Source organism: Passer montanus, unplaced genomic scaffold (genome assembly GCF_014805655.1).
Source record: "Passer montanus isolate IOZ18808 unplaced genomic scaffold, ASM1480565v1 scaffold10, whole genome shotgun sequence".
Taxonomy (NCBI): Eukaryota; Metazoa; Chordata; class Aves; order Passeriformes; family Passeridae; genus Passer; species Passer montanus.
Genome location: NW_024356505.1, coordinates 19,004,203 through 19,022,455, shown reverse-complemented (window position 1 = coordinate 19,022,455; position 18,253 = coordinate 19,004,203). Strand labels below are relative to the sequence as shown.

Below are 18,253 nucleotides of genomic sequence, written 5' to 3'. Positions count from 1 at the left end.
AATTGGACTCCCAATCATGCTTCAATATCCAGCACTGCAGTCAAAGATTAACCTCAGAATACTGAATTTGCTTCTCATACAATTGGCTATATGTGTTCTGTGTCTGATGTTGTCTAGCCTAGAATACTTCCTTTAAAAATAAAGCCATAACTTTCTTCTGTCTTCAGGATTTGTGAATTAAAAGGTGGGAATTTTGGAACTGACTGATCCCCATCAGAGGACAAAGTTCTTTCATCACTATCCTCAACAGAAATTAAGCAAGCAGATTTTTGGCAGCCCTGGCATGTTTTCTATATCCAGATTTCTTGGCTGCTTTGATTAGGTTCTTTTCCAGCTTCTGAACAGCTTCCTCTTACCTTAGTAGATGTTTCACATAATGTCATGCTATTTCTTACATGCCTGGATATAAAAGGTATGATCTTTCTTTACTTCTCTGAGAGATACAGCTCTCTCCTTTTCCATTGATATGTCAGACTTTTCTGATTCACTGAAGTCTGAAATTTGCCACAATTTTGAACCACAGTATCCCACAAGATATTCTTATTCTTTAGATTTTCATTAGTGTATAATGCCTTTTTTTCTTTGCAATAAATACTTCTGGAACAAATATTTATTAACTCCTATTTGAAATTAATAATAAAATAGCAGCTTCCAGGAAATCAAAAACTTTTCAAAGTGATCTTTGGTAAAGGTAAACATAATATGGGTGGTAAAACTGAAGAAATGTGCTTTAATAGAAGGATAAGTGCAGTCTAATTGGTAGTTCTTAGCTATTTGAACTATAAATCAGTGGTTTGCATGACTCATACAAACCCACTTGTATGAACTCAAGATACATGATTATCTCACTTAGTCCATTATCCTTCCATCTTTCAGAAAGTAAATAAACCAGATAAAAATCTGTATTCACTTGCAACACTACTGCACTCCAGGTTAAAAAGAAAGGAAGACTGGATAGAAGTGTGAATTCATATCAGCACAGATGGGCTCGTAGACCTAAAAGTTGTTCATGTCGGGTAAAAACCTGCTTTTATTATAATATAACTCAATTTGAAATTAAACTTTTAAAGAAATAAACTGGTTTCTCTTTGCAAGATGCCCAGTCCTGTGTAAGCAAGGCTTGGCAGTGGTCAGGGCAGCTTCTGTTTTAGGTAAGGATCTGTATTTCTTAGGCAAAATGGAAAAAAAGAATGTGGTGAACAGTTGGCTCAGTTCGTATAAATCGTTCTCCTGCTACGAATGTATCTCTACCACCAGGGAATTATAAGGTATTCCAAATTTACAATAGTCTTTTCAAGCTGTTCTTATGAATATGTTCCATGATTTTCTGGTATCTTCATCAACATGAAACAGTTCAAATAAAAATTATACTTACTATTTCTCCTTTTGGTCCCGGAGCTCCACATTCTCCTCTTTCACCCTTTATAAGAAATCAAAGGGTTCACAGCTAAACAAGATGATTTGATTATGCTATGTGCATTAAAGATTCTGCAAATAGCATAAGTTGACTCTGAGGACCTGGAAGTGGCATCATTATATATGGTCTGTAGAAGATAAGAGCTACTCAATACAAGATAGGTTGTTCCTGAAAATGCCTGCAAAACATGCAACTTATATCAGAGGATAACACATTTAATATCTAATAAGTTTTGCTGCAGTTTTCCACCTTGCTGCACTGTCTTCAGAGATCCTTTCCATGCTCTGATTTTATTACTGTGATGTCGGAGATTTTCCTGAGTAACAGTTGTGAGATCGCACATATGAAGAATGAAGAATGAAGAAACAATTAAGTCTTTCACTGATGATTTAACATATCTATAGACACATGAAAAGTAGACCTATAATTCTACTGTTCCCATCTTCATGAAATCTTATCACAAAATTGACTGGAGCATTTTTCTAATGAATACAAAGATTCATAGAGGCACTGCTTTTATTAACAATGTGGAGATATAAGTGTCAAACCAAGAAAAGTCAAAATGAAATAATCTCCGTTTCATTTTTCACTATGGTGGTCCACTTTGCAATTCATCTCTAGAATCCTAGAAGTCACTGAAATGCATAGTTTTTTTATTTTTTTGGAGAGAATATATTGAAAATTTTCTTGATTGAGCATTAGCCCTTGCAAATTATAAATAGGTTAAAAGTAAACTTCCTTGTGGTAAGTTTTTTCAAAAGCTGATGGTTGTCACATTGTGTTTGCAGTAAGCATTTTCTCTTTCTTTCCACTTAACCTCTTATTCAACCCACAACTTCCTATTCCTTCCAAGAACTGTTTTTCTGGTTGTTGACACTTTTTTTTTATCTTTAGATTACAGTCTCTGATTTTGTGGGTTTTTTGTTTTATTTTCAGCATTCCATTCTGTAAGCATTTACATAAATTTTGAATTTACTTCTGGGGATTGCATCAGGAGCTTTCATGACAAAAAGACAAGACAAGCTCTTTTTTCCATTCTTTCACATACACTGTCAGCAAGTGATAACGTATTTTCAGACTACTTCTATTCTACAAAAAACTTACCTTGTCTCCCTTGTAGCCAGCAGTTCCCTATTCAAAAATTGAAAAAAGAAAAAAAATCATAAAAGAGAAAGCAAAGGCCTAACATACTGCTAATTTAAGTAGAAAAAGCCCAATATCCCCCCATAGTAAAGAACTATGTTTCAGAAATTTAACTATTCACAACAATAAAATAACCCTCTGAATTTTTTTAACATATAATTCTCTGCAAATCTCGTGTATACTTTTTACTCATATATTAGCTGTAAATATGCCACTTAGTTTCTCCCCTCCTAGCAGATACATGCTGCCATTTAAATGGAACTTTTCAACTGAGTTATTCTTATACAGGGAATAGTGTTAATGTTTCTCCAGTGAATCAACAAGAAGACTGAGAATTATCAGGTGTTAGAAGCCACCAAAGAACCATGCAGTGTTTTTATCAGGCCAGTCTTTGGGATAAGTCTAATGCAAGTCAATTCAAAATCACAGAGCTTCAGAAGTTCCTTCTCCCAGTAGCATCTCATCTCTACATTTAAGCACATGGTTAGACTGTTTCTTTCAGTATACATGCTTCTGTAAACCAGGCCTAAGTGTAGGTGCTTTAAATAATTGAATAAAGTAAACACATAAAAAAATTGAAATAACATTATTGGTTCAGAAAATGTGAAAAGACAAAATATGAGTTAGCACTGTAGTAGTCACACACCTCTTCCCCTTTCTCTCCACGATCTCCTTTCTGAGCATCACCCTATTGGAGACAAAGGAATACAACTGAAATATGTATTGCACTAAAACTAGGAACACTGTTAAACAAGCAAGACTGTTTTTTCCTATTTAGTAACGTTCACACTTCATCCTTCCACAATCAAAGATACACATTTCCTTATCATTAACATAGAAAACTGAACTATTGCCATGAGATGACTGAAATCTTAGTTATCAGAGTGAACCACTCTGATCAAGGGATCTGTGTACTGTTAGAAAGCTCTCAGGCTCTAAAGAGCCTTCAACTACTTTTAGAGATCTCTGCTGTCAGAGAAAAACTGGAATGATAGGCAGTGTTAACTTGATTACAGTTTAATTTTAAATTTTCATCTCACACTTCTAAAGCAGCTAACTATAAACTAGCAAAACTCAACATTTAGAACTTATTTTAACATACTTTTCCTTTGCTATATTCACATCTATGGTTTGAATAACTGGATAGAAATTTGCTTTATTTCTTTTAAATTCACATTACCTTGTTTCCTTTTGGTCCTGGGTCACCTTTATCCCCTTTGCTGCCATCACTGCCCTGAAACATGGCAGGAAAATGTTATTATCATTGTAAGGATAAAATTTTCCTGCTTCTCTAAGACAATATTTTAGTCCAAAGTTACACTGGAATAAGCTTTGGTAGAACCCCCCACTAATTCAAGTATGGTACATGTGACACAATATTCATTTAGCTAAACCTACTTTGGTATTATAAGGTATCTACAAATATATTTTTAAACAATATTCAATGATAAATTATCCACAGAGCATCTGAAAAATCTAATCAGGAAGGCACTACAGAAAACAAACAGTTCTTCCTTCCCATTTCTCAATTAACCACCACTATTTCATCCTGTCTGCTTAGAAAAAAAAACTGTACAGAACAGTTTAGGGTCAATACTCAGCAGCCCTAAGGAAAAAGTAACTCCCCCATTTTTTGTTATTCTTTGGAGGATCGTGATGGCTGGGACTAGAAAGTTTGGTATATATACATCTGTGTAACAGGTTACATCTAATAATTTTGGATAAAATGACTTAAAAGTTCTTGGATCTAAAATTTTAAATTGCAAACAGAGGTTCTGGTGCACATTATCCAGATGCACACTATCCACAAAGATTGAATGATAGGCCTTGGTGTCAAAACCTGCTAATGGTATGGTTGACTCATTAGAGAATAGGGAGAAAGACAAAAACCTCTGAATGTACCTTGCTTGTCTCTGGGGGAAATATTAAAGACAGAAAAAGGGTCAGAGACGTCACCCACTGTCTGAACTCACACTTTTCTGTTCCTTACTAGAGGCAAGAAATATGTGCTGAAGTGTTCCAAGAGAAAAGAGAGTGTTGGAGGTACACCCAGGTTTTAGACCTTTCCTCAGACTTTTGAACTTTTACCCCTTACAAAAATAGAAGTTGGTGTGGGTGAAAACCTTTGTCTAATGGACCTTCCCTATTGCAAGACTCAAGAATAACTTTTTTATTTGGGCTCCCAAATCACCTATTTATCCACAGTGTTTTATTACCCAATAATAGAAATATATTTTCAAGATAGTATCTGCCTATGGATAGATTTTTTTTCTGACCTATTTTAACAGTGGCCTTTCACTACCAACATAATATGCTAAAAATCAATCTTTTTGCAGTACGTGCACAACTAATGTCTTGTTCATGTAGTAACCAATTAAAGTACTGTGCAGTTTTGATCTTGATTAAAATTCAAATTCTTGTGCCTACTCAAATAAATGCATACTTACTTTGTCTCCTTTTACTCCCTTTTCACACTCACAGGTCTTCCGCACACACTACAAGGTTAATGGGAAGATAAAGGAGAATGGTTTTCAAATATATTATTTCAAAATTTTAAAGCAAAAAATTTCGGTTTTGCCTAGTCATAGATGAAATAATATAATAGTGGAATAATAGGAAATGAATTATATTCTAATATATTTATTTCTCAGATAATCAACATTAAACTTCCACATAGAGCAACCAAAATCCGTTACTTGATTCATTTACAACAAAAATTAATCTCTTACTGTAGTGATTGTATCACTGTAATAATTACAAATATTTAAGATAGCATATACATATTAAACAGTACTGTGAAACCTTACATAAATTTCAAACCATTTTAACATTGCTATTGTTTTCTAATGAGACCACAAATGAATTAGTATATCTTGCATTAAGCTTATTCCACTCTTGTAGGAAGAGTTTGTTATGTCTTACTGTAGATACTACTCACTAATGAGCCAACATTGTAGATTTCTCAGGACAAAAAGGACAGAAGAAATGCAGGTAAGTTATTAAGACAAAAGTAATAATGGTCGGAAAATTTAACCAGAGAGGGAAGGTTGATTAATCCTAAAGTATTGATGTGTTATAGAAGAAGCACACTTTGGGAAGTCTAGTGTCAATAAGAGTAATCAAACACAAAGCTCAAAAACCCTACCTGCTTCTGTAGCAAGGCTTCCTGAAAATAAAATAGAATAAAAATATTACTTTCATATAGATATGATTTAATTTAACAGAGCACTAATTTCTCCTCTATAGTTTATAGATTCCCCAAGGTGAATGGTAGAGATGGTGAATACCTTCATCCTTCATTCCTTCCTCCAAGGGGAGAGAACCAGTCTGTGGAACTACTCATACAGAGAAGAGTTCTTGGTAGGAAGAGAGGGTTATTCCAAGTGACACACAGTGATTAGACAAGACATGAGAATTAATGGGATAGCTAAACAGAGAGCATTAAGTCACAGTGCTAACAACAGGGACTATGAAAATACCTCCTAGTCAGAGACCTTCTTTTGGAAGGCCCTACAAACAAAATATGTAGGGGAAGGACTCAGTGGTTATGCATGAGATCAAGGTACCTTCTAAAGTATTTTCATACACCCAGAAACACACTCTGTGTGCTGGGATATGTGATCAGATCAGCTGAGCTACTATTATCCAAGCACACAACTTCTTGGAGAGTGGCTGGCAAAAGGAAGCTCCATCTGCCCTGACCCCTGCTGCAGCAGAGAAGGCACCACAAAACTCTCTGCACTGTCTTCAGGGATTACCTAATCAAAATTAAATTAAATCTGCCAAGGATAGACACATGACAAGATTAACATCAGCATAACTTACCAGTTCCGATGTTACATCAGCTACCAGATTCTGATCATCCAGGCACAGGACACGTTTAGAGGACGAATCACCAGATATCATGCGCAATTTGTCTTCTTGGACTGCTTTCTTAGAAAGGCCAATGGTAACAAAATGTATCCCAAGACTTCTAGCTGTTGTGGCTATACCCTGGACATTAGGGCTGTTTGGATGATCCACACCATCAGTCATCAAAAAAGCCACTTTCACACTTCTCTTACGACTTTCAGTTTTGAACAGATGAGTGGCATTTGAAACTGCATAATAGGAGTAAGTGCCTTGGCCAATAAAGCCCAGAGAATTTATTTTCTCCTTAAAATTCTGGATATTTTTCCAGGCTGTAAAGGGATGATCAATGATGACTGTGCTGCTGAACTGCATACTTGCTAGTTTGACACTATACATGTGGGACTTAACTGGCTTCATCTGGAAAATGTTGTCAGTCATGTTTTGAACAAAATCCTTCTGTATATCAAACAATTGATTTTTGGCACTTTCTGAACTGTCTATGATAAAGACTATATCAATGAGACACATATCACCTGTAAGGGAACAAGAAAGTCAAATCTGTGAATTAAGGGAACACCTGTGCAACAGATTTCAGATAATTCTCTGCAAAAAATAATTTTCCCAAAGATTCCTCTGTCTTCCCAGTAAAAATTCTAAGGATAAATTCCACTGTAAAAATCCAATAAATTCTAATGAAAACTGTCAAGTTAGGGTCTTGGTGGGATTGTTTTAGTATTTTAGTTGATTTTGTATAGAAAATCTACCATATGCAATTTCAAACAAAAAATCAGGTTTCTTATAATTTCTCTTAAGAGATATGCATGTCCATGAAAACCATTGATCAAACTGGAATCCATGTCCAAGTAGTCAAAAAGTATTTTCCAGCCCTCATAATCAAAACAAATCACATTTTACATATTCCCATGGAAGTTATCAAACACTAAATAATTATGGTAAAAGGCATGCATACATGTAACACAGTCAATCAGAAATTTTAAGAAAATGGTGTCACCTTCATCTGTTGGCATAGGAGAGTAAATATTCTTTCCTCTTTTTCTGTTTTGCCCATGTACTATCTGGTTTGTTACCACAGCCAGAAGTATAAAGCAAAAGAAAAAACATTTTTTCCTCATAGTGACTTTCATCCCAAATAGAGAACTTTTTTTTTCCTGTTAAAAGTAAAAAGCCACCTGTGAATACCTATTAATAGAAGCAAATAAATAAATACAGATACTTTAAATACATATTTGTAGGAACCATGCTTCTAGAGAAAATATATAAAACACTTACAAAAAGTCATTGTGTAGCAGTTTAAGCACAGTAACCAGCAATACTTCAACTGTAGCTCGCATGGATAGCATAATCTGTTTATTATAGATGAAATATGGGTATTGCACTGCATTTTCTTTCCTAACAAAAAGCCTGAAGCATGAGTATGAACAACTTATTCTTCTAAGAAACAGTGGCTTAATAATGAAATTCAATACAATAATATATTATTAATATTACATGGAAGTTACAGTATTTTTCATAAGGATTGTGTTCTATTATAATGACAATATACTAATGAAATTAAAATTAAAATATTTCAATGAGTGATTCAACATATTTTTAGAGAACACTGAACTAAATTAAATACTGAATTAAAATGAATTTACACAAAAAATACTGTGGTTTACAGAAATTAATTTTAAATATAATTAATAACAAAGACAATAAGTTAAATGTAAAAATCCTTCCTAAACCTTCTTTTCAAGCCCATCAAGCAGTTATATATACAGAAAGCATAAGTGCAGTCCTCTAAAACTAGAGAGGAAATAACAAAGTCTCTTACCTTTGAAGGCATCCAGAAAGTAGATTGTGAATTTAAAAAGTTTTCAGTGTAGAAAATATGTCTTGTAGGTCATACTGGAAAATATAATTGGTTAACCAAAATAAAGCAATGTACAAATAAATAGCCTATCCACTTGTAAATTATCTTTTATTGCTGCTGTTTAGTTGGCCAAAATTTAAATGAAGATAGTTGGGCACTTGGCCAGTGCTGAGCCAGAGACTGAGCCATTTCATTAAAGGGACAATGTCAGTCTGGAAGCACGAGTGTTTTCCCACTTTAAGTAACTGCACTTTGACATTTAAAAAACCCACTTTTAGACAACCTACATCTTTACCCTTCACTCTGCCATGTGAGAGGAGTACATCACTTGCAGGCTAGAATTGAAGTCTGACCTGATGGTTTGAGACTCTGCCAGGACTGCAGGATTCAGAGGTGGCAACTAAATTAGCAATTAACTTAATAAAAGACAATTAAAAAAAAAAAAGAAAGAAAAAATTATTCTTGAGCTGGTTTCCTCAGAAATTTTTCCTGCTTTTTAAATCCTCTGAGGGTTCAGACACGGACAGAATATCTAAAACATGGTCATGCAGGCAGCTTTCAGAATGTTGCATGGAAATTATATTTGCTCTATCTACTGGCAGGTTTCAGAGTAAAATTAGGTTATCAATAGTGTTAAGTAAAAAAATGGGGTGAGAGAAAGCATGCCAATGATAAGTCTCAAGGAATCACAACATGCCCCAAGGGAGTTAAGTGCAAATGCCCAGCAGAAGTCCTCTAGACAGGCATTGCCTACCAGGCAAGACATCCCTCAGCACCCTGGTCACAGGGCAGAATCACAGAATATCCTGAGTTGTTAGGGACCTACAAGAATGTAGTCCAAACCCTAGCCCTCACAGGCCAACATCAAAAATCACACCTTGTGCCAAAGGAGCTGTCCAAATGTTTCTTGAACTCTTACAGGCTTGGGGTGTGACCACTTTCCTGAGGAGCCTGTTCCAGTCCTGTTTCTGGCTGCCAGGACACACAGTCAACTCATGCTCAGTTGAACTCTTACAGGCTTGGGGTGTGACCACTTTCCTGAGGAGCCTGCTCCAGTGCTTGTTTCTGGCTGCCAGGATGCACAGTCAACTCATGCTCACCTTGCCATCAACCAGGACCTCTAGAGCCCTTCCCAGCCTCTTGTTCCCCAGTCTGTCTTTACATGCAAGGCTATCCTGTCTCAGGTGCTGAATCTGGGACTTCATGTTAAACTTTATACAAATGGTGATTGCTGAGCCCTCTCTTTGTCAAGGTCTCTCTGCAGGGCGTCTCTGATGGAGTCAATAGATCCTACAAATTTAGTATCATCAGCAAATTTACTTAGTATACCTTATAGAACTGTGTCCCAATCATTTATAAAAATTATTTAGAGCACAGAGCTGAAGATAGAGCCTGCAGAATCCCACTAGTGACAGATCACCAGTTTGATGTCACCCCATTCAGTATAACTCTGTGCCTGACTGCTGAGTTGGTTGCTCACTCATCACATGATGTGTTTATCCAGCTATGTGATTGATATTTTGTCCAAAAGCATTCTGCAAGAGACAATATAAAAAAACTTCACTGAAGTCCAGAAATGTTGTATCAACTGTCTTCCTTTGATCAGCTAGGTGGGTTACCTCGTCATAAAAGGAAATTAACTTTGACAAGCAGGATCTTTCCCTCATGAAGGCATGCTGGCTGTGACTGATGATGACTGTATTGTCCTTCAGGAGTTTTTCACTACTTCCCAAAATAATGTTATCCATAATTTTACCAGGTACTGATGTGAGACTGACAGATCTGTAGTTACCGGAGTCATTGTCTAGATCTTCTTGAAAATTTGACCAACATTTGCCAGATTCCAGACAGCTGAAACCTCTCCAGATTCCCAAGACCATTGAAAAATCATTGAGTGACGTCTCACAGGCCCATCATCCCTTTGAGTACCCTGGAATGAATCCCACCAGGCCTTATACACTTAGCAGAATCCAGCTGCAGCAGTAAATACCACACCAGGTTGGCTGGGATACCCTGGAATGAATCCCACCAGGCCCTATACACTTAGCAGAATCCAGCTGCAGCAGTAAATACCACACTAGTTCAGGGTTGGCTGGGATATATTGACTAGGAGCTTACTTGTAAGTAAGCCAAGTACATTAAGCTTTCACATAAGCAGAAGACATTTCCTGCTGATTCTAAAAACTGTGGGTGAAAGAGAAAGAACAGGGAGGAAAAGAATAAAGCACAACTGACCAATGAACATAAAGAAAGCATCTGTCTTCATTAAGGTCAGTAGAAACATCCTTCATGTAGCCTGGGTGCATGGTCTTTCTATTGATAGACTAAACACTTCCTTGAGCACTCACTTTCTGCTTCTCCAAGGCTATATCCCTTCATAGAGACCTTCAGCTAGAAATACACCTTTGCCAAGATGATTATCTATTTGTATGTGATGTGAGCCATGAGTATGATACCATACGTAACTTTAAATAAATTAAAGGGTGAGACAAATATGAAGGAACTCAGAGATATCTTAACTCTTAGCAAAGATGGAGATAACACAAATCTGTTTCTGTTGCTGGTTTTGGCTGGGGTAGAGGTGATTTTCTCCACAGTAGCTGGTATGGGGCTGTTTTGGATTCATGCTGGAAACAGAGCCGAAAATTCAGGGATATTTCAGCTGTTGCTGAGTTAATGCAGCTTCAAGGGTCTGGTACACTGAGTAGTGCTTACACAGGGTCAAAGCCTTTTCTCCTTATCTCACCCACTCACAGGGAGTGGGCTGTGGATGCACAAGGAGTTGGCAGTGGGCACAGCCAGGACCCAGCTGACCCAAGGGATGTCCCAGACTATATGCTCTCATGCTCAGGATATAAAGCTGGAGGAAGGTTGCTTGGGGGGCCAAGGCTCAGTGATTGGCTGGGCATGCGCCAGCTGGTGGTGAGCAATTGTCTTCATTTGCACCAACTTTGTCATTTTGTTTCTCTTTGCTATTTTCTTTTTCATTATGATATTGTTACTGGTTTTAAAAAATTAATAGGTTAATTAGTTGGAAAAAATTAATAAACTGTTCTTCTCTCAACCCATGTGTTTTCTTATTTTTACCCTTCTAATTGTGTTCCTCCCCTCCTGGTGAGGGTAGAGAGTAAGCAAGAGGCTGTGCAGTGCTTAGCTGCTGGCTGGGGTTAAGCCATGACAGGCTGTATGTGAGAACTGTACCTTTGCCCTATGACTGTACACAGTACCATTCCTACACAGATTTGTGAGTCTGTTCATGCTCTGTTAACATGGAATGTTCTGAAGGGACATGTTGCTAATAGGAAAAAATCCTACCTGCCACCACTGCTCACCCTCTTCACCCAGTTCAAGTGAGGAAGGATTTGCTGGCCCAGCAGCTGCAGCCTCATCCTAAAGTGCTTTCTTTCTAGAAACCTGTACTTTGTCTCCTATCAAATATCAAATATATGTCATCTTTATTGAGGCTAATTGTCTTCATTAAGTAAATGTTGCCTTCATTGCACAGGGAAAACAAAGAATTTCAATGGAATACAATATTTTACACTAAATATCTGTTAGTGCTACAAATTATAATTATTGTTAGCAGCAAGCATCTGTTGTATTAGAGACAGTGGTGATGATCAAACATTTCATTAGCAACAAATTAGTCACAGAGATCACTCATACTATTTACATATTTATTCTTACCCTTACGCATACTTGGATCAAGACTGCAAACAGCCTATCACATCAACAGCTATGGAAAAAAATGATATTTTCCAGCAGTTGGCAAGTTTCATCTGCACTATGTGCCTAAACAGAATTGAATGGATAGATTTCCAGACGTGTTCAAAGATTTCTCACTTTTTTGGTGGACCTGCAAACATAACTTTCATCTAGCAGAGATCAGAAAGTGTTAACACTTATGATTTTTATTGAATTTATTGAATATATATTTGACTGACCTGCAAACATAACTTTCATCTAGCAGAGATCAGAAAGTGTTAACACTTATGATTTTTAGACATAAGAATTTGACTAGTCAAATATACATGTACCCTGGTAGTTTTGATGCACATGCTATATTTGGACAGTAATGGGGTCAAGTTTGGTTGTATTTCTTTGTCTAGAACATCCGTAAATCTGCTACATGTTGGTCTGTAACTGGTCTCTGGGAGCAGCCCAAGCTCTTCTTCACTTCTTACTGTGTTTTGGAAGTACAGTAAGAATCTTGACAGTTTCACAACAGGATTGTTGATTAATAATTCAGAGCTTTTATTTTTTTACTAGTCTTTTTAGTATATATTTTCATAGTTTTGAATTCACTTAGAAACCAAATTTGATGGAAGTAATGCCTCCAGATTTACAGCAGTTTTAACATTAATATTTCCTGCAAAGCTTGTCAGCACAGCAGTGTTCCAACGGCTTCCCTGAACCACATGCTCTGAACCAGATGCTCAGCATATTCAGCTGCCAGGACTACTGAATCTGTCTAAATGCACTCATTACATGACCATACTAAACTCTAGTCTGCAATACAAAATTTTATCTGTACAACTCATTTTATGTTGCTAGTGAATTTCAAGTTAAAAAACCTTTGATTGCTGCATACATGCTAAGTCATCTCTTCTACTGGGAAAAAAGATGTAAAGCTTTTGTTCCTGGCACATACCTCCACTCCTTGAATACTTCCTTCTATTCTCATTACTGAAACTCAGCAATGGTAAAAAAGAAATAAAGAGACAGTTGGCAAAGATAAGAGAGAGCTTCTGTATAAAGAGAAAGTAAATTATGATTCTGTTGCTTGAAAAGCCACAACTGAATGCCAGTGTGATACAATCTATACAAGTATGAAAGAAGGTGAGTATTCTAGAGTACATGAATGTAAAATGTCACAGGACTTATACTATGGGTCAGTTGGTTTGATGCTATCAATCAAAACTCACTGCCTTAAATTTAAATTTTTTGCCCTGCTGTGCTCTTCACTCAAGAAGAATGACAATAATTACTATAAAGAATAGCAGATATTTTGTTCTCTGGCTAGGAGATATCACTAGTAGGTGCAATTTGAAAGAAATCTTTTAAACAGTTTTTTTTAAATCACTGTTCCTAGTACTAGCTATATATTGACTCAGTGTCTTGTTATTCATACACTGTGCAAGCAAAGTTGTGATTACTTGCCTTCTTAAAACCAGATTGCAATAAGTGTGTCAAAACGATCACTTAGTTGCTGACTATTTAAGCTATGAAGATATTTATGCTATTTAAATCCTGCCCTCTGGTGTATCTACATGATAATGCATAATGATAGTAATGATAATACTATCATTACTAGTAGATAGCACTATCATTACTGAGTGCCTCATTCAGCATTTAATCATTTATATACACTTAGAAAAGGAGGCTACTGTCTGGGCAAAACACATGTGCCCTTGCAATAGAAGGTGGAAGCTAAAGACCAAGATATTAAAAGACCGAGAAACAACACTTTGAGGAGGGAAGATATGTCCTGAAAAACTGGTTTTACTCCTTAGTTCCTACCTCATCCTGAGATTCTAAATACCCATTTCACACATTCCTCTCTTTCAGATACCCAGACTAAGAGCACCAGTACGTCACATGGATCTTCTGAGTACTGCAAAGTTAATGAAAGCTAAAAGGGAATGTATTGGCATAGCAGGATGAACTACTGAAGTGTACAGTTCTAGGTTGAGAAAGAAGTGAAATTAGAGTCTCGTTGTGTCAGTTACGTAGCATTGGCCTGAGAAGTGTTTTGCATTAGTAATAAGGTATATTATTACTTATATTTGTAAAAAACCAAGCAGGGATTAAAATGGTAACTGTTTATAACAGATTCACTTTACTTCATGGCAGTTGTGTTTTTGAAATTCCGTAGTTTCCATTTGGACCAGGCTCACTTTGTTTTCCTTAAAAAAAAGGCAAACACATATCCCCCAGTGCCCACAAAAGAAAAAAAAACCCCAAACCAAACTGAAAACCCCAACAGCAAAAAACACACAAAATTCCAATTCAGAATTATCTGTGCAAAAGTTCCTGTGCAAAAGTTTTCTTTGACTAACAGCTAAAAGCAAAGATGGCCAAATGTGTTGCCATAGCATCATCCATTGTGTAGCCATTTTTGGGCTACAAAAAATTGTTGGTTTGAATAAGGACTTTGGTCAGGCTCAGCAACATGGAATATTGTTAAAAACCAGCATATTTCATTTTCAAATTTTTTAAACAACCCTTTGTAAATCCTCTATGTTTTTGCTTATCATAACATATGATAGAGCTCAAGCTGAGTTCTCTCTCTAACAGCCTACAGTGATCAAAACAGGAGAGTTAATTTTATTTCATGAGTACACAAAGCAGATGGTTACGAGCTCCCATATATAAAAAGCTTTGTCCCCTGTCACATATATCCCCCGCTCTAACCTTCTAAAATCAGGATTTTTTTCACAGGTTACCTTTGGACTTTGAACACACAAACTTTGTGATCCCTTTACTCCAGGTATTCTTTCAGGAGCCTGGATACCCTAAAAAGATTAGATAGGACATTAATTTCTAAACTTCCACAGATCAGTTTTTCAATTAATAAAATGCATTAATCTTCAAAAGAAAACAAATGTACCTGTGAAATTCTTGCTGTTATTTATTCCAATTCCCTTGCTCACATTTCTATGCATCCCACCGAATAACAAGTACAGCAACCACCAGTAACATTAATGGAGTAAGTGAAGCTGAGAGTTTTTGCACTCTTATCCAAGCCTGTGCAGTTGACAAAGGCCATTCTGCCATCAGTCACCTTCCTCACTTAAAAGGCTTTTTGTTTTGAATGCCTCAATTAATGAATGACCAAGGTGAAAGACTGGTGGGCCAGCTGGACCTACTGGATCCTCTGAACCTTTTTCACCCTGAAAATATATGGCATTTCAATACAGGAATTTGCATTATGTTTTTAACATGAAATTATATGAAATAAAGTGAAAACCCCAACATATACGAAGAAAAAAAGTATGATCTGTGCAAACAAAAGAATTTTCAGTAGGAAGCCTGGAGGAAAGAGTCTAGCAACTTGTGCCTACAACTTTGGCAATCACGCTGCTGAATCTGTATCATTTGGAATCTTTATAAAGAGACAAACATTTTACATAGACTGAGAGATTTGAACTCCAGCTTCAAACTCCCTATGTAACAAATACATTCTTCTCTTACCAAAAATCAAATAAAGCAATACTACCAGGTATGCGTCATGGCATGGAGAAGTACAACACTATATCTGAAACAGTCTGCTAGGCTCCATCAAGCTTCTGCAAAAGTTTAAGTAATCATAACCCAAACCAGTAGTAATGATAAAAATAGTAATGACAGAATATATAGTTTGGTTTTTTTTGTAAAGGGAAGAGCAGCAGTAGACTTAGATAACTAAATTAATAATTGACGTCTTTAAACACAGTGTTAACATTGCATTGAAATATAGAAAACTCCAGCAGTACTTAGGTGCTTTTGTATTTCTGAGATGATTTAGTTATTTTGGCCAGACAGGACATAAACACAACAAATCTCAAAAATTAACATAAACTAAACAAAAAGCCAGCCTGCCAGGAATCAAATATGGAAATGCATAACAAAGTTGTAGGAAAAAATAGCCTCCAGTTAATATCTAAAAAAACATTAACTAGCCTTGGTATACCTTGGTCTCTTATGAATTTTAATATATCTTTAAAGAAGAAGTTAAGTTCAAAATGGAGCTTTCACTGTATGAAGTTTCCACATGATTAAAAATTCTTAAAGAACTCAGAGATTTGTACATAGAGCAAACTTGGAATACCCTGCAGTCAGAGCAAAGAAAAAAATATATGTACATCATCCACAAAGAGAAATTGCTGAAAATAGTTTGAGATACAAGGGCATGAAAGCAATTGTTACATATAAATTCACATTAGAAATAAGCAGATCTTACAAGGAATATAACAGGGACTGATCATAAGTGCAGGCAATGTTTGAGAGGCCAAAAAATGTAGGAATAAAATGTGACTTGATGAAAGTCAAGATGAATTAGATCCTTAATGATTTGGGGGTTTAAATGTGTAAGTTTATTTAACTATATCAATTACAAGAAAAAAACTATATAAAAATCACTTGTTATGCAATGGTGATTAAGAGATTAATAATCACTTAGGTAGAACCTCAAAACTAAAAAAAATATTCTGTATTATTTACAAATAAAGATGCTACTATTGGACAAACATGCAGATGTGGAGGCAGCTAGATGCAAACTAAAAGGGTAAATCAGGGCATGGAAAACAGAAGGAAAGATCCAAGAGTTTAAAAAGGTTCAGGAGCATTAGAGGAATTCACAACCTCACTAATGAAATACTGCTGCAGTATATATTTTGAGATCAACACAGGAAACATAACTTCTGCATGTGGTAGAATGATCAAATATAAAATATCTACGTCCCAACAGTTCATGTAACAGTTCCAGTAACTGTGACACAGTCGTGCCTCGGTGGTAACATTCTTTTGCATTCTGAAACACCAACGAGCTCTCACCTTTCTATTAACTTACCTTGTACATTGTAGTAACAGCATCTATTGCTTCAAAGTACCATCTTTCATTTTTAACCTCTCTGAATCTCTCTTGTGCCAAAGACACAGGAAACAGCTCTTCTGCAGCTTGTGCATTTGTTAGCACTTTATTGGGACCATCATTAGGACTCAAGAAACGAGCAGGATGTCAGACAGTCAAGCTGCTGATTCCCTAGGACCTGAAAAACTTACCCTTAGAATCAAAGTTAGATGATGAGATTAGTGCAAGTGTTACCTACTTTTATAAACTGAATTCCCATACTTTCCCATGGAAAAGTGTTATGAAGACACAAACTGAAGTTCATCTTTGTTACAAAAGGAACCACCAGTGATTCTTGGAAATCTTGGTGATTCTTGGAAACAGATGTGAAAAAGTCACTAAGATCCACTTCAACAGCAGCAGAGGAAATGCAATGATGAAAATGAAACAGATAAGCATGAAAATCCAGTCTGCCAATTTTGCCTTTGGTATATGATAGACTACTTAATCTGAATTACTTTTGTATTTTTACACATCCTTTGGTCTATTTTATTTATCAAAATAACTGCTGAGCTCTTAAAGATTTCTGTTATTAAGGAAAAAACCAGCTGGTTTTATGAAGAAAAGTGCTTTTTAAATGGAAGGAATATTGCAACGAAATCTAAACCAACTAGTTGTTGCAGCACTAAATGACATTCATGGCTTAAATTAATGAACTCTGCAAAAAATTAACACATAAAAAGTAGTTTGTTATACAAATTCTCCACTATGCTTGGAGACAAGAAAAAAAGACAGCAGACATTAACACAAATGATGTTCAAAGCCACTCCATACACATGTTAAAACTAAAGGCACTAAATGCATGCAAATCATTGAAAAGATGGATGAACAGTGATTTATCATACATTTTCTTAAAAATGTTTTGCTAAGTTATAAAAATATTGGAGAGGGCCATTAAAATTATATGCTGTAATTCAAAAAAGAAAATAGGAAAATATTTAATAAGGAAACCAAAGTATATTAATTTCCTTTCTTTTTTTAAAAAAGGAAGTAAGAAAAGCAGCTAAAGTAAGGAGCTAATGTCCTGACTCTAACAGTGCTGAAGAAAACTTTTAAAATGTGATGCTTAAATATTTCCAGGCCAAATACCATTGTTTCTATATGAAGGAAGTTGCTCTGAGAGAATCTGAAGTTGTCCAACTAATACTTCAGTTTATAACTTTTATTACAGACAATTTTCAATAGCATTAAAAACAAAAGGAGAAAAGTAACAGTTCGCATCTCCATGGCTTGCAGAAAAACAGGTTGTAAAATGCTAATCACATAGAAGTGAGGAAATATGTATTTTTTTCCCCAGGTAATTTATGTGAAAAAAGTGTATTTTATGATTGGCTTTTTGCAAGTATTAAAATGAATG

The 18,253-nt window shown here is 35.8% G+C and overlaps 1 protein-coding gene across 1 annotated transcript in view; it reads right to left on the bottom strand.

Moving 5' to 3' along the window:
- Positions 1–7,572, bottom strand: part of COL28A1 (collagen type XXVIII alpha 1 chain) — a 60,640-nt gene extending 53,068 nt beyond the window's left edge. The window contains exons 1-8 of the mRNA XM_039708362.1: positions 7,425–7,572; positions 6,386–6,945; positions 5,706–5,726; positions 5,008–5,055; positions 3,741–3,794; positions 3,207–3,248; positions 2,522–2,548; positions 1,376–1,420 (exon numbers count right to left, since the gene is read on the bottom strand). Of these exons, the coding sequence (XP_039564296.1) occupies positions 1,376–1,420; positions 2,522–2,548; positions 3,207–3,248; positions 3,741–3,794; positions 5,008–5,055; positions 5,706–5,726; positions 6,386–6,945; positions 7,425–7,557 (930 nt within the window). The 5' untranslated portion in view covers positions 7,558–7,572. The remainder of the gene's footprint in view (positions 1–1,375; positions 1,421–2,521; positions 2,549–3,206; positions 3,249–3,740; positions 3,795–5,007; positions 5,056–5,705; positions 5,727–6,385; positions 6,946–7,424) is intronic.
- Positions 7,573–18,253: the final 10,681 nt, after the last annotated feature.